Source organism: Schistocerca americana, chromosome 10 (assembly GCF_021461395.2).
Source record: "Schistocerca americana isolate TAMUIC-IGC-003095 chromosome 10, iqSchAmer2.1, whole genome shotgun sequence".
In the NCBI taxonomy this organism is placed as follows: Eukaryota; Metazoa; Arthropoda; class Insecta; order Orthoptera; family Acrididae; genus Schistocerca; species Schistocerca americana.
The window spans coordinates 111,527,352-111,543,480 of NC_060128.1; the positions used below are offsets into that span (position 1 = coordinate 111,527,352).

A 16,129-nucleotide genomic window follows, 5' to 3' on the forward strand; every position below is an offset into this window, starting at 1 on the left:
CACCTTCACTGGTATGGTGAGTAGCAATTATCCTTTTTGTAATATTGTTAAATTCTGTCCTGTATATGCCATTGTTTAATTTACCTATTAATACAAATAAATAGAATGCCTGGCTAGTGCATACTTCAGGAGGCGAAATTCAACTACTGCCAATACACACATTTATGAGTGAAAGCACTAATTTTGCCTTTTAACGACAGGCAGGTCCCTTTCACTCGTAGGATCAGTGTGTCCTGGTGCTCCTTCCTAACTTTCTGGAACTTATCCCCCTTTCCTCTGAGGATAGATCTAATACGATTAGTTTTTCACTTTTTAAATGTGTGTGTTGGCAGAACAAGAATATTACCTCCCAAAGGTACTGGCCAGCATTTCTGTCTCTTTGTTTTCTCAAGTAGATTTTCCTTTGCTCAGTTAATATATTTTATCTGCACATGGAAGTGGGATATCTAACTTTATTGCTGGTCACCCATCTCCTTTATCAGAAACTAGTCGGTTCCGCTGCATAAGCCATGGCTATGGGATGGTCTGCTATTAACATCAGATCTTCCTTCATGCAGGAGACAGCGCTTTTGGAATGATATGTAAAGAATAATGCAGTGCATGCCTAATACACACAGTCTGAACAGACCTGTGTGATAAATCAATTTCAAATGAAACATTGTCAATTGTTTATCAGTCTGGATGTGTGTGCAAAAGTGGTGTTTTGCTACAAGCAGGTGTGTCTTAAATTCTAGCACAGTTTGTCCTACTTCAAATAACTGTAATTTTTTCTGTACGCTTCGGTTACCATCTGTTGTCTGCCAGATAGTGATTGTTGTAGGAACCATAGGTTCAAATGCTCTTATACTTCCCAGTTGATGACATATTGAAATCATATGTTTGGCAAAAAATTTCTTAGCTGCATCAAGAACTGCACAGCTGGTGATACCTAAGTGATATTTCTCGCTGCAATTCAACTTTTTGGATAGTGGGCCACAACCTTTCCACTGACTGCATGAATTTTCTCACTCTAACAGTGGAAACTCCAAGATAGGTTTATATAATATCATGAAATGATAGATCACTACTCACTGTATAGAGAAAGCATTAAGTCGCAGACAGGCACAGTGAACAGACTGCTAAACATTGATGCTTTCACAGATGTGTAACAGCAAGTAAAAACTCGTCAAAAAATTGAAATTTGTATCTGGGTATAATGTAATCGAGCTGTTTTCCAACGTGCTGTGACTACAGATTATATGTTCAAAATATGTTTTTGAGAGATCATCCTTTGTGCTCACCCAGAAAAAAGCAAAAATTAATGAACATGTTGAATTAAACCAGAAACATCACAGCAGCTGAGTGGTTAAACCATAAGCATAAATATGGATTTCTACTTAATGACATACTTTGTCACCATTGCTGTTATGATTAATCCTTTTCTTATGAGGCACTTCATATGCTCACCACCATTAAAGTGTTACTTTAGGCTTGATGAGAGAAACAAGAGATGTGAAAAAATGAGTTTACTTCTCCAATTGAAAATGATTTTACTTCTCCCATTGATGTTACAAGTTTATTAGTAGTCAACTCAGTGAATATCTGTACATCGTGTAAAATGTATATTTGAAAGAAAGCTCAGGTGCTACAGTTTCGTTTCGTGCACTCTATCACTGCTGTCAATCTGTACAATCTACAGTGTGTGGTGTGAAGTATATACATGAGGAGTTTATGTGGTTGTTGCAACTGTATAGTGTCAGATTTGAACACGAAAATCTTTAAAATGTGCTATAGCAAAACCCTTGTTCTATTTCTGTGTGACATGTCTGTCATAGCACATCAGCTGCATGAAAAGTATATTTTCAGCAGTTCACAAAATGCTTTCACCCCTACCTGCTGAAGGGCCACTCCCATTTACCACACATCCAGTACGTGAGCTCATTTTACATGTGTTAGTGTGGTGTGGTGGCTGCGCTAACTCTTGGGTGACTTATCAAGTCGCCAGCCAATAATAGTTCACCAGCTGGAAATTGGTGACATTTCTTCGATTATGACCAAGCATGTTCTTTGAGATTCAATGTTTGAATTTAAAAAGTTGACAGTTGATATTGTTGCTGAGTACAGTAAGTCGGAAATACATGCAAAAAAGACGAGACAGAGTTATAAGTGACACAAGGAAAGGTGGTGGCTGGTCTCCTGCGTCACGTATTGGCCCGATCCGGAACACTTTACGTTGACTGTCTTCTTTTGCCATTATGGCTGCAACCTATAAGTAGTTGCAACATTTAGCTTCACCATGCAATTATGATAAAAGTTGTGTTGGCAACACCGGTCATGGATTATGTCAGCATTTCCTCTCTCACATCTCCCTCACCACAATGGCCTAAAATATTCCCTTAGTTCCACCACCACCCGTCATGTGAACCATCTTTCTTTTGAGCCACTTATAACTTATTCAGTCACATCAAATGTCAACAGGAAGTCAAGCGAGAAGTTGAGTAAGAACTTAGAATAGAGGTAAACCTTACTAGGAAGAAATGTAAAATCAGGGAATTTTTAACATTAATCTTATGGGTTTTTCACAGGGGCTACGAATTTGTGGTGTAAAATTGCAAAAAACCTAAAATCGGAGAATGTAACGTCAAATTCCCACTGTGTTGTTAATATTCTCAATCTGTGCTCATGACTTTCAATACCAAAAGGTTTTTTCATCTACAAATACAGATGTATACATTGCTCAACGTGTGGTATTCTGTACATATATTGGCCACTTTATATCCAATTCCACTTGCGTACTGATTGAGGTAAGAATTACTGCCTATATACCTCGATGTGCAGCCGCCTTCTGTATCTTCCATTTTACTATCATGGTTCCTACATGAGATATGAGCTACAACAGAATTCTCTAAATCTACTGAATGGGATTTAGAGAGAACAAAATCACATTTACTTTGAAGATTCTCATTTAAATTTCCCTAGCACCTCTGTTACACTCACGTGTGAGTTTTGCTGAGCTGTAGGGTCCCTGACCGCATGACTGATTTATTTGATCTATGCTGCTGTCACACTTGCTTGGTAAGGACTGTGAATACTAGCATTTTGTATGTGATTTCTTCTACATTTGCACTAAAACAAATCTGTCTTTCATTCACTTCGCCTAATGAAGTTTTATGTGTTTGTACCTCATTTACATAATGTGAAGAGCTACAGATTTTAACTACTAAATCTCGTAATTCGATACTATTGTATTTCACGTTTATGAAGCGTGAGTTTTTCCAGTCATATTACTTGTGAGGATTTGTAATTGCGTTGAACATAATATAAATGTATAAGAAATGGATAGATGTACAATCTGTGTTGTGACTGAGCTCCACAATGAGCCGACAACTGTGTAACAAGCCAAAATGGTAGTGGTGATTCATCAAGAGAGGGAGAAAAAGGGGAAAGGGGGAATTATTGTACATCCTAATGCAGTCAACTTCATCAAGGCTATAAAATTTTGACATTTTCATGAAAAATTAACCTGATTTTCTTGGCCAGATAATTAAAACACATCACCACATGCCACTGATGAAGTGGACGTTGTTAAAATAGTAATAAACATTTTATATTTGTTACTTACATTTATTTTGGATGAAGAATTATTAGGTGGTGAGTTCTTATTTTGTAATAATCTGACATACTTTTATTCCAACATTTATTTTCTGCAGGTGCAAGACAGAGTTATCAATGTCATCAGTATCATGGTGTAAATACCAATCATAAAACAGAATATAAGATATTGAGCACAACTACTACTTCCAAATTGACTCTGCCACCTGCCTATTTATAAAAATATAATGATCAGATAGTTACAATCTGTTGTTGTTCATCTTAATTGCAATTTCTTCTGCTGTTTTACACACATTTTCTATTGTTTACTATATCATTGACAGCCCATTTTAACGATTGTTTTTCGTGACAAAATAGCTTTAAATTGATTACATCACTTCATTTTTTCTGCTGTTATGATTATATTGCTAATATTGGGCCTTTTCCAATTAATGTTTGGATTTTTTATATTTTCACTGTACATGAACAATGAGCTGCATCTTACATCTGTATTTTTATCAGACATTATTATTTTAGCCATCTTCATACAAGTTTTAAGTGAAGAAAAATTCTCTAAAGAATAATCATAATTAAGAAATACCACTGCAGAAATTGAAGAGAGAAATTATGAACATGAAATATAAATATGTGTTGGCCGTACATTAGTTTTGTGTATCATGTTCTACAATACTATTCGATATTGACAGTTATATCATAATATGAAGCTTGAAAACTTTATTTTCTAGATTACTATCAGACATAACATTTTGTGTAAGTGTCTTTTCCTTGCAGTTCTGCAAGTTTTCTGCACTCCTTGGAAGTACATAGATGGTGACATTTTAGCAATTCTTTGACAGCTATCCTGGGCTTCCACTCGATGATGAATCAGGAGCAGTACCACGCGTCTCTGCTCAACAAGGACCAGCCAGTCGGTCTGGGCTGGGATGGCATCACGAAGGCTTCGCAGCCGAAGCCGTACCCGGCTGACCCGCCCAACCTCACAGATCCCGACTCAACTATTCAGCAAGTCAAGGATGATGACCCCACTCTTATTGACCTCAACTGGAACAACATTAAGGTCTGTTGGTGGATTTTCAAATATCCATATCAGATTCATCCCTTCCCCCCCGCCCCCCCCCCTCTCTCTCTCTCTCTCTCTCTCTCTCTCTCTCTCTCTGTCTCCCTCCCTCCCCCCCCCTCTCTCTCTCTCTCTCTCTCTCTCTCTCTCTCTCTCTCTCTCTCTCTCTCTCTCTCTCTCTCTCTCTCTGTCTCCCTCCCTCCCCCCCTCTCCCTCTCCCTCTCTCCCTCTCCCTCTCTCTCTCTCTCTCTCTCTCTGTCTCCCTCCCTCCCCCCCCCCCCCCTCTCCCTCTCTCCCTCTCCCTCTCTCTTCCTCCCTTTCCTCCCCTCTCCCATATTCTTTCCAGTGCCCGGTTCTGAGGTAGTGCATGCCACAGACAATCCTCAATTTCAGCACATTATGTTGCCTGCTCACATAACTCCGTGTAAGATGCAGTGTAAGAAGTATCATTATTAAATTTTATAACTTTTGTGCCAATTAGATAGTATCTGTTATTAATAAGATTGAATAGCAATTTTACAGTTTTATTGTTCAGATGGTGTAACTAGTTACTTTTTTTCCAAAAAATTAAAGCCTGTGTATGTAGTGTATTAACTGATGTATTATGAAATTCCTTTTATTTTAGACACAATCTCATTTATAATAAAATAAAGCTTTGTTCAGCACTTGTGCCGTATACAATCTGAAGGTGGCCAACTTACTGCAAAAACTGGCCATGGTTGTCACATTATATGATAATAGTAACTCTTGTAAGTTCCTATTAAATGGAATTCCTATGAGACTGTGTATTTGTACTGTTGTTTTTATTTGTTTCAGAATATTTCTGAAGAAAAATTTGAGCACCTTTTCAATGCCCTGCCTGAGAACACCCATTTGGAAACACTGAGTTTGAGCAATGTGGGAATGACGGACAACTCTGCTATCAAGTTAGCAGAAGCACTCGAGCGCAACACTACTTTACGTGTCGTCAAGTGAGTAATGAATTATTTTGAAACATCTCAGACTCTCAAAAGCTATTTGTTACCCAATGTTGTTGATTATCATCTTGGAACAAAAGTGTTTCATACCCCTAGCTCAGTGAAACATGTCTTAGTTTTATTTGCAACTGATATTTATATTCCAAGAAAAATGCAACAATTCTAAAGAAGGCAGGTGCTATCAGATGTGAGTATACCTGAAGAGTTAGTTTCAAAAGTTATGCATGCAAAATAGTGGCATGACTTACTTGCAGAGGAATGGAAAAACCAGTAGAAACTGAACTTGGAAACATCAGTGTGGATTATGGCAAAATGTAACCAAACATAAGCCAATACTGATCCAAAAACTTAACTTAGAAGACAGACTGATGAAAGGCAAACCTGTATTTATAGCATTGGTATCTTTAGTAGAAGCTTTTGAAAAAGTGATGAGAATACTCTCTTCGAAATTCAGAAGGTAGGTAGGGGCAAAATACAGGGAGTGAATGGTTTTTTAAAATGTGTACAGAAGCCAGACTGCAGTTCTGAGTGTCAGAGGGCATGAAAGGGAAGCTGTGATCGAGTAGGTAGTAGAATCCAAGCCACTGAAATTAAATTCTTTCATGGTAAATGAGGGGAGAGAGTGTGAGAAATGAAGATGTTAGAAATGGGATTGGAGTATAAAAGCAGAATGAGAGAATTGAGAATAATATGTTGTAACATGTCAAGAGAAATGGAAGAATACCAAAATGAAGACAGGAGGGAGAGCTAGAGCAAGATAGACTCAATAAAGAAGAGTTTTAAGAAAAAGGAATCTGGACTGGAACAAAACAGTTTCAGAAGAAGAACAGTGGAAGGAGAGAGGAAGGGGAGAAATACGATAGATGTCCCAATGCGGCCTGATGCTGGATAAAGGGGAAACCAAGACAAATGATTTCCTGCTAATGGTTGGAGTTCTTATTCCTGCTGTATTTATTACCTTTTCTCATGAGTATAGTTTCTCATCTACCTTTAGTTTTCTATTAATTTCTCTTACTTCTGTTAATTTTTGAAAGTAATTGTCCAAGTAAGTTTTATTTTAATTCTCACTTTTATTTTTCAGTGTGGAAACAAACTTCATCAGTCCACCCGTTATTGTGAAGCTTATTAAATCCCTCTTGGCAACCAAAACAATTGAGGAGTTCAGATGCTCTAATCAGGTATGTGCAATAAACATTTTCTCTTCTAATTCACTGTTCAGGTTGGTGTTACGACAAATTTTAATTAGTAAGTTTATGTAGCTGCTGAATTTCATTATAAATATTTTGGGGTATCCAAAAGTTACGGATATATGAATTTTTTGCGGCACAATTTTTTAAAGTACAAACTGAAATACCTGTAGGGCTCTTGTCATACTTGTTTCTTGTGTCAGTGTGGCAAGTGACTGTATGATGAGTGGTTTAGTTAGTTATTGGTGAGAATGTTTCTATTGTAATGCTTCCACAAGTTTGCGGGGGTTGACTTGAAAGAGCAATTTGTCTATTTCATTTGGAACTTGGGAAAATTGTTGCAGAAAGACACCAAAAATTGCACCAAGCTTTTGCAGACGACAGTTTATGTCAAACACAGACTTAAACACTGGCATAAGCATTCTAAAAAAAAGGGCAAAAATTGAGTGATGATGACCACTATTCTGGTCAACTGTCATTTTTCATCAGACCAGAAAATGTTCAGAAAGTGATAATTCTGCAAGATGGTAGACAGACCATTCGGGAACTATGTTAAACTTTGGAAATAGTTTTGGTACACCTGAACGTTCTGTCAGAATAACTGAACATCAGAAGGATTATGCCGGTTTGTAACACAATAGTTTCAATATGATCTGAAGCAGCATCACTTGTAGGTCTGCAGGAACATAAACACAAACACTTGTTTCAAGATGATCCAGACTTCCTTTCAAAGGCTGCTCATGGCAACAGAAGTTGGATTTATGGCATGACCCTGAAACGAAGTATCAGTTCATCACAATGTTAGTCTCATTCTTCACGTCAGCCAAAAAAATCTATAAAACTCAAGACTAAGGTTTTTTTAAATACTGCCAGAGCTCGTGAAGATTTTATCCCTCTTAGTTAGATGGTGAATAAAAGTTCTATCATAATCTTTTAAGACGTTTGAGGAAGGAATGGAGAAGAAAATGTCCACAAAAGTGGAATTCAAATAACTGCAATAACTGCCTATTCCGACTTGGCACTGCAGGACGACGCACTGCCTTCATTAATCAGAAATTTTTTACCAAAAATAAGATTTTTTTTTTTTTTTACCAAAAATAAGATAGCAGTTGCTCCCCAAATCAAGTTAAAAGGGGCGAAGTTTTGATACAGAGGAGATGCAAATGGAATGGTAGAGGGTGCTAAACACCATAAGAGACGTCCAGGATGCAATTCAAAAGTGGCAGAACTTTTCAGATTGTATTTTCTCCCGGGACTACTACTTTGAAGGTGGTGGTGCAGTATATGAACTAGAGAAAGAGTGTTAATTTTGATATATATCAGGAACTTTTGGATACATCATCATATCAAATTGGTATGTGAAAGTCGGGTACAGTGCAGGTACGATATAAGTGAAGGACAGCTCGATAAGGTGAACTTGCACTTTATTGAACAAATACATAGACAGATAATGACGCACAACTTTACAACATGGACACTAAGGTCAAACTGAAATATCTGGTCAAGTCACAGATATTGCACTGACAGTCCATCAGCTGTGTATCTCGTAGTGGGTGTCCTCCACAAGTAACACATTATCCTGTTGCTCTGTTAATTGTTTATCACAGTTTTATATTAGATAGGGAAGTTATATCCTGCTATGTAATAAGACTTAATTTTTGAAAGTATGTGTACAGTATACAAATTATAATGTAAACTCTTTTACTACTCCATTGTAATATTAACATGAAACTTATAATATTTTTGTTTCTCCTCACTCACACCCACATCAATAGGAGTCTTAAGTTGAGGAAAGTATGCAGTGATCCTATAAGAAAGTTCAACAATAAATAATACACAACAATTATGGTGATAGAATGTATTGTGACAACGTGTATTAAGACAGATTGTTACTCACAACATAGTGGAGCCATTGAGCACCAGACAGGTGTATCTAAAAGCCCGTTGGCATACAGAGGGGAGGGAGGGAGAGAGAGAGAGAGAGAGAGAGAGAGAGAGAGAGAGAGAGAGGAGGAGGGGGTCATATTTTGCATAACTGTCAGCCGCTGTGGCTAGTTTTTAACAGATTCAGCAGTCGCAGGCTGATTTTGTGAATCGTATTTGTGCTCATATCAGTTTATAGAAAGTGAGTGTTATGCAATTAGCTAGAGACCACTACTTGCTTCAAAGTGTCTTGGACATGCGGTTGGCTGGATTGGTCGTTGTAGAACAAATTTTCAATGGCATTACACAAAATCACCAGATTACTCCTGCTGACCGATGTCCTGAGCTTGAGAATGTGGTATGTAATTATGTCTCTGCTGCCTCCACTCCAGACTGAACCACAGTGGTGAGCGTGGCTCGTTTCTGGGTGGCTCTCAGTCTGTGCTTCACATTTGCACTGCTGTGTGTTCTGACCTCACTGCCTTTGGAGCAGCATCTGTGCTAGGTTCCACCACTGGCTGAACTGAAACCCATTTTCCTTGTAGATTACGTTATTTTTTTCTGAATCCTGATAGCCTCTGTGTATACAAAGTCCCAAAAAATGGATGAGAGTTCCAAAATTTTTCTATCTTCATATCTCATTTTAAAGTTTGACATTGTGCAATGATCAGGAGTTGTTCATGTTGTTTGCTGCTTAGAAGGGAACGTGGGGGAGGGAGAGACAGCAGGTATGTACATCGAGCCCTCTATCTGGAGATGCCAGTCTTCACAGGTACCCTGAAGATAATGGCCCATTACATTATCAAAAAGTCCTTCAACAACCGATCCATCTGTCTGCATGCTACACACACTTTCAAGTGGTATTTCACCAGGAAACCAATGCACACATAAAATGTCCTGTACATTTAAGTAAACCTACTCGATGTTGGAGGTATGACCCCATAAGCTGTGTAGGGGAGAGACAAGGAAAAATGAGTACATTGTTTGTCACCTTCTCTTTACAAACATCAACCTTCGCCGCAACCAGTTATTATTGGGACTGACACTGGCAAATGTTTTCGTGATTTTGAAACTGAAACCGTGGATCGGTCATCACAGGTGTTTGGACAAACATTTTGTAATTGATAAGTATCTTTTGTGGCATTTCTTAAGAGACCGTAATATTGTAATGTGGTGCCAGGCAAACTTACTATCTTGCAGAGGTCGCAGGTGTTGGGCAACAAGATAGAGATGGACATAACGGGCCTGGTGGAGCAGAACCCGACACTTCTGCGGCTCGGCCTCCACCTGGAGTACAATGACGCACGCCACCGCGTTGCAGCTCACCTCCAGAGGAACATCGACAGGAGTAAGTGTCCGGGTTAAATTGTATGGCTCTCGCAGTTAACTTCCTTTAGCTGTTACGTGTTTTTATTCAGTACTGTAATGCAGTTTCCAGGTGTGGCAGCAACTACAATGCAGAAACTCATATTTCAGCAGATACAAGAGAGTTGGTATCCAGTGTTTGCTGCCAGAGTGTTTGAATTGCAGTGTTAGTTTTATTTTGTGTGAAATAAATATACAGTGTGTCTGAGGAGTCGTCATATCCCAGTACAGTACAGGGTACGTTGCAGTACTTACATATAAATGGATCTGTATGGACACCATTTGAATTGTGCTTCAAAAGTATGCTGGAGCTCTATCCTCTTGTAACCACACACAATCTCTGTCCAAATAAGAAGTACAATTAATGTACCCTTTATTATAGGGAGGGGAGAGGGGGAAGGGGGAGGGGGGATAGTCCAGGCAGTTTTCGTGATGCCGTCCCACCCATATCATAATATGACGTCCCACCCATATCATAATGTGGGGCAGGTACCTACCCAATTCATGCAAATAATGGGAATCTGATTTAGACCATAAAATCACATCCCTCCTGTGTGCAATATATCACGTGTCAGAAAATAACTTTTTTGAGAGAGAGACAGTGTGTGGAAAAACAGCGCACAACAGGCTGCAACTCTTTTCAGTGTCATGAGATAACCCATTCACAAACATCAGAGTAAATGTTTCTGTTTCAAAATCTTTACTAATGTGGTCCTACATTGTTTACTACAGTATTCGAAGCTTAGCTGCTTTTTTTGTGAAGGCATTTTCTTGGCACCTCACTTGATCGAGCAATGGTACTGGGACTTCTCAGACACACTGGTACAATAAATATAAAAGACAGAAATGAATTTTATTGACTTTTAACACAGAAAAGGAGGATGCTAGAATGGGACGTCTTTCTGCCTTGCTCCAATTGCAACTGCTCCGATTGCAACTGCTTCGGCAGTGGTATGAAAGTGTTTCTTTTATGTATATGAAATGGCCTTCGTTCAGCAACCAGCCAGTACAGAGTGCTCCAAAATTGTAGTTGTCTTCCTTATCACGAAAGATCGTTACCATTTTGTTGGCTTTGTTCAAAACATGAATAGTAAACAATCATCTTTATTTGTATTTGCACCGTACTCCTCTTGTCACTTCTTCCTACAGGGTCTTGTTAAATCTGTATCAGTGGTGCAGCACAACATCCTCCCTAATCTAAGGTTCAGATAAAAAATTGATGAATCAGAATAAAGAATCTGTATTAACATGAATTATACCTATGGAGTGGGAAGTTTTATTGACTTGTGTTGCCATAGTCAAACTTTAAAGTAAGTGATGAAATGGTTAAAAGAAAAGAGGAGGAAGGCCTTGCAGTGTTTGAATTGCAGAACACATTAATGCAGTAAGGCATTCATTTTAGCAGTGTTCAAAGAGATCTGCTCTAAAAGATGCTAGAGCTCTTCAATTATGTGATCAGAGTGTGCATCGAAGTTTGCAATAGGAGTTGCGTATGTGTCTGTACGAGAAGAGTGCTGATCAACAATTGTTTAAGTGATTTCCACAGTTGTGTGAAGTCATATGCAAACATCTGTGAAGATGCTGTGGTGATGAGCACAATGATTGGCACGTACTTAGCAGTACCCATTCGTCGAAATTGCCGATTTCGGAGTGGACAGAACCCTCGTGAACTTAATGTAAAACAACTGTGTAATGGTTGTGTTACTGTTACTGTATGGTGTACAATTAGAAGATTTGGGGTAACTGGTCCTTACTTTTTGGGGCGGATGGTGCTACTGTGACAGTAAAGTTTCAGTGATACACTCACATGATCAGTACTTCTTTTGCATCCAGACTCAATGCGCTGCAGAGTAACCAAGTATGGTTAGAGGCAAATGTTCCCCTGATGATTAATTTCTTCACATCACAATGACTCTTGGTGAGTACGATCACCAGACATTAAAAGCTGTGTGCCCCCACTCTTTCCCCCGTGTCCGGCCACCTTAAGGCTGAGATATTCAAATACAGCCGAGGACTTTGCCAGCCTGAGAAATGCAGTACAGGGAGATATTGGTCTTATTCCTCGAGAAATGCTTGTTAGAATGGTGTGGAATTTGACATGGTGCTTCCAGCAGTGCATTGATAGTGGAGGACATCACTTGTGTGGTGCATTGCTTCAAAATTCCCATTGTGTGAATACCATTCAAGTTTATATAGCTTATTTATTTTGATCTATTTGTTTTTTATTTCAACTCAAATTAAGGAGGATGTTTTGCTGCACACTGCAGAGTTTATGGTTAGATTTCTGGACACCTTACTACAAGAGTGCTCTTAGTATGTTGATGGTGTAAACCTACTCTCGTGACCTATCAGTATGGTGGACAAGTTATTTCTCTTTGAGTCAATAGAGTGAGTTTGGATGGGAGATGATAGTAAGAGCATCACATTTGTCAGGCATTATTCTTGTGCAGGTCCACTGTTAGGAATAAGATTGTGAAGTGGAAATGCCATGTAAAACACTTGATATGGTCCTTGTGCCAGTTGGCTCAATAAATAACTTATTGGCATCCAAACTCAGAAGCATACTATACTAAACAATCAAAAGATAATTTTCCATGTTGGCTGTTGCACGAGATTTTAGTCACAGCTGAGGTGTGGCAGCCAGCAAAAGGCTGATACATCAAGAGGTAACTGAAGTAAGATTTTTTAACTGTGAGGGATAACTATAAAGTTTTAATTATCACATAAAAAATAAAGACGCATAATTAAGTTTTTGTTGTTTGAAAGTAAAGGCCTTGTACACCTTGAAATCCCCACGCCATTGAAATGTAGCATACCACTAGGGGAGCAGAACAAAATGTAATACTGCACAGTAATTTGTGGAGCAGAGGGTTCCAGCAGTGTCAGGCCACCCACATGACTTCTTTTGGTGTAGTGGTCAGTCTGACAAAGCTCCATTTCCATTGAGGTGCAAAGAGATTACTGCATGATATTCCATTTTGTTTTGTCTTCTCTGGCAACAAGCTGCAGTACTGTGGCGCAAGGAATTTTGATGTGTGCCAGGTCTGTGGAAGCGTGTAAATTAATTATGTATCTTTATTTTTTTGAGGTTATAATTAAAACTTTTGATCTACCCCCTGTAGTCTGTCAATAAAGGTGACTCACCCAAAGAACTGATGTGTGTTACCAGTTAGGATGATACGAACTATGCTGTCATTGGTCTCAGGGGCAGTGAAGTAAGATTTTATGAAGTGGCAATAGTATGGGTGTGTGTAGACCTGGCGAACATTTGACGAACACTATTTCCCCTAGTAAAATCTTCAACTTCTTACAGCCACATGCACGTCAAGTGGTTAAACTGCCACAAGTTTTCAGCCAAGTACTCCTTGGCTGTAACTGACTGCCTTATTGTCTATGGTCTGGTCCTTACAACAGTGGATAACCCTGTAGTATGCAATCACCAAAATGTATGACACAAAATGCAGAGTAATGTAACAACCATCAGATTGGGGATAACTGAGCATAGTGATGGCGTGCTACTCTCCTGTTGGTTTCAGTGAACCCATATATAAGGTGCCTATTCACCAGCTATACATCAGTAAACCTATCTGTACTGCTGTATCACTGTTAGTGTAAAACTAACACTGCCAGAAAAGCAAAGCTGCTGACAGACTTGAGTAGTACCAAATGCAAAGTTGAGGATGAAGAGTGAAGTGAGCATTGCTATTGTCAAAAACAGGTACCACAAGTGAACAGAACAAGTTGAGCACATATCAGTCAACATATTTCGTGCTGCATAGATATTTTGAGTGTAGTACTGACACAAAGGTAAACTATGTAAGAAATTAAACGAAAAGGAAATTGCATTATTGAGCCACCAGAGAGCACAGGTTCCTTATATCAGTGTACTCAGAAAATGACCTCCAAAATTTTGTTGATGGAGTTTGAGTACTTTACACTGTGAATATAAGAATTGGGGGACCAGACTTCCATTCAGTACATTCTGAAAGTTAAATAACCACCCCTTCATTTTGTGCTTGGCTGGTTGCTACAAATTTAAATGAAAATATTTTCTTAAAATTGTGTGACTTACTAATCTTTGACTTTAATTACTTTTCGTCCTGCAGTCATGATGCTTCACAAATATATAATTTAAACGAAAATTTTGTTATTTAATTCTTGTATTTAAATTGCTTTTCATTTAAGGTAACTGTTCTCTTCCATGAGATGTAATTTAGCTGTCTGAAGAGCCTAGTGGTCCACTGGTGGTTTTGATGCAAAATTTATTAACCCCAAAAGCATTTGTTTTGGCAAGATAAGAATGACAACATCTGACGTCGCAAGGGTGCAATGAAGTCCATAAATGTCTCATTATGTTTCCTGCTATAGCACATCTTGAGAAACTGGTTGCAAGCAAATTGACAAAGGGGGAGAGGAGAACAAATACTAGTTTTCTTGCTTTTGGAATTCCGCACAATTTTTATGCTTTATATTTTGAGGGAATCCTGCTGTGGTCAGTCATTCACAAACAGAATACTGCTTCCTGCATTCTAGAAAACGTTCTTGACTTTTGTGCAGTGCAATTCTGGATATGTAGGTGATGTTTACTGGATCAGAACATTATAGCTTATCTTTTTAGCATTTGGGTTTTATGTTGTGTTAAGTTTGTAAATTGTTTACACATGGTGTACAAATATGGAAATGTGCAGATTTCACAAACATTGCAATGGCAAAAATTTGTAAGAATGTAGTGAATTATTAGACATCTACAGGAGATACTTTACAGTGTTTAGAGTTTTCATATTATCTTTGTGTTATCAGTGTCCTGTCACTGGTATCTCATTGTACTGATTTCATGAAATGATTAGATTTCCATAATTTTTTTAATAGAAAGTTGTCTGTACTCCTTTTCTTTGTACAGGAATGCACTCTCAAGAATTCTAAGTCAACATAGTCATCTCATAGTTCAGAATAGCATTTTATTCTACTAGCAGCAGGTGAACTGAAAATTTCTGTGGTTTAGTTTAGTCAGGTTTAGTTTTTACAGTTTTGTGTACATCATCTGACTAACAACTGGTCTATACAGTATGCACGAGTGTCCAAGCACAGTTTGTCTTGTTTTTGAGGACTTGTGGCATGGGTCTAGATCAGTAACATCATTAGAGGCAAGTGTTAAACATATAGAAGAGTGCTTTTGAAATTGAATAGAATTGAATAGAAGCTTTTGACACTGTGCGATTGATGGCAAGCAGTGAGCAATGGGATTCTCAGAGGAATGAGGTAACAAGCAGCTGTAGGATTGAGACAGAAATGATAAATTGGAGTTTTTGATACAGCTAATACACAGATTATGCCATAAGTTCAAAAACAACATGATGAAAGCCTAAGTGAAGTAAGTTTAAAGTTCAAGTAGTTATTCCCTTGCAGGCACATGAATATTTGGAAATATGCAATTCAGACCACTTGTAACACATGTGTTTCCATAGATTCTTAGTATCTGATTATACCAAGCATTATTGGTCATTTTGGTATACATTATAATTATGCAGCAAACATCCTTTGCACTCTTTATTTAGGACAGTGAAATTGCAGTGTCATGCAAAAAATTAGTATCTGTTTAATTAACATAGATTACTTTCTTTCCTTCAGGAACATGGACACCACATGGAAAAAGTGCTGGGTGCAGATTAGTTTACTCGAAAATTTTCTCACTGTCATTATATTTAAGTTACGTACAAGGTTGCAATTTCATTTAAAAGATAAAATGATTTTATCTATACTTTCTGTCTGTAGGGACTGTGTCTTCTCTTTAGCTCTGTGTAAATGTCGCTTGTAACATGTTAAAGGAACTTCAGATCATCGAGGAGCTTTGAGCTGTGGGTGTAAATGTCTTTGTCAATTTATGCTTCCGCTGCTTTGCAGGCTTACCTTTCTGATGCAGTCAACATCTGCAAGTGCTGAATTTTATGGTGGTCTGATGTTTGAGTAAAACTATCTGTGCATTGCCTTAAATATTACATCCATGTATTGTCATTTCTCATTTCTACAGT

The 16,129-nt window shown here is 38.2% G+C and overlaps 1 protein-coding gene across 5 annotated transcripts in view; it reads left to right on the forward strand.

Moving 5' to 3' along the window:
- LOC124552562 (tropomodulin) overlaps positions 1 to 16,129 on the forward strand; it is a 394,271-nt gene that overhangs the window by 355,115 nt on the left and 23,027 nt on the right. For all 5 annotated transcript variants that reach the window (XR_006967931.1, XR_006967930.1, XR_006967932.1 and 2 more), the window contains exons 5-8: positions 4,428 to 4,648; positions 5,465 to 5,619; positions 6,707 to 6,803; positions 9,936 to 10,083. Coding sequence is in view for 2 of the 5 variants with exons in the window: in XM_047126885.1 (XP_046982841.1) it covers positions 4,428 to 4,648; positions 5,465 to 5,619; positions 6,707 to 6,803; positions 9,936 to 10,083 (621 nt within the window). In the remaining 3 variants the exon portion in view is untranslated. The remainder of the gene's footprint in view (positions 1 to 4,427; positions 4,649 to 5,464; positions 5,620 to 6,706; positions 6,804 to 9,935; positions 10,084 to 16,129) is intronic.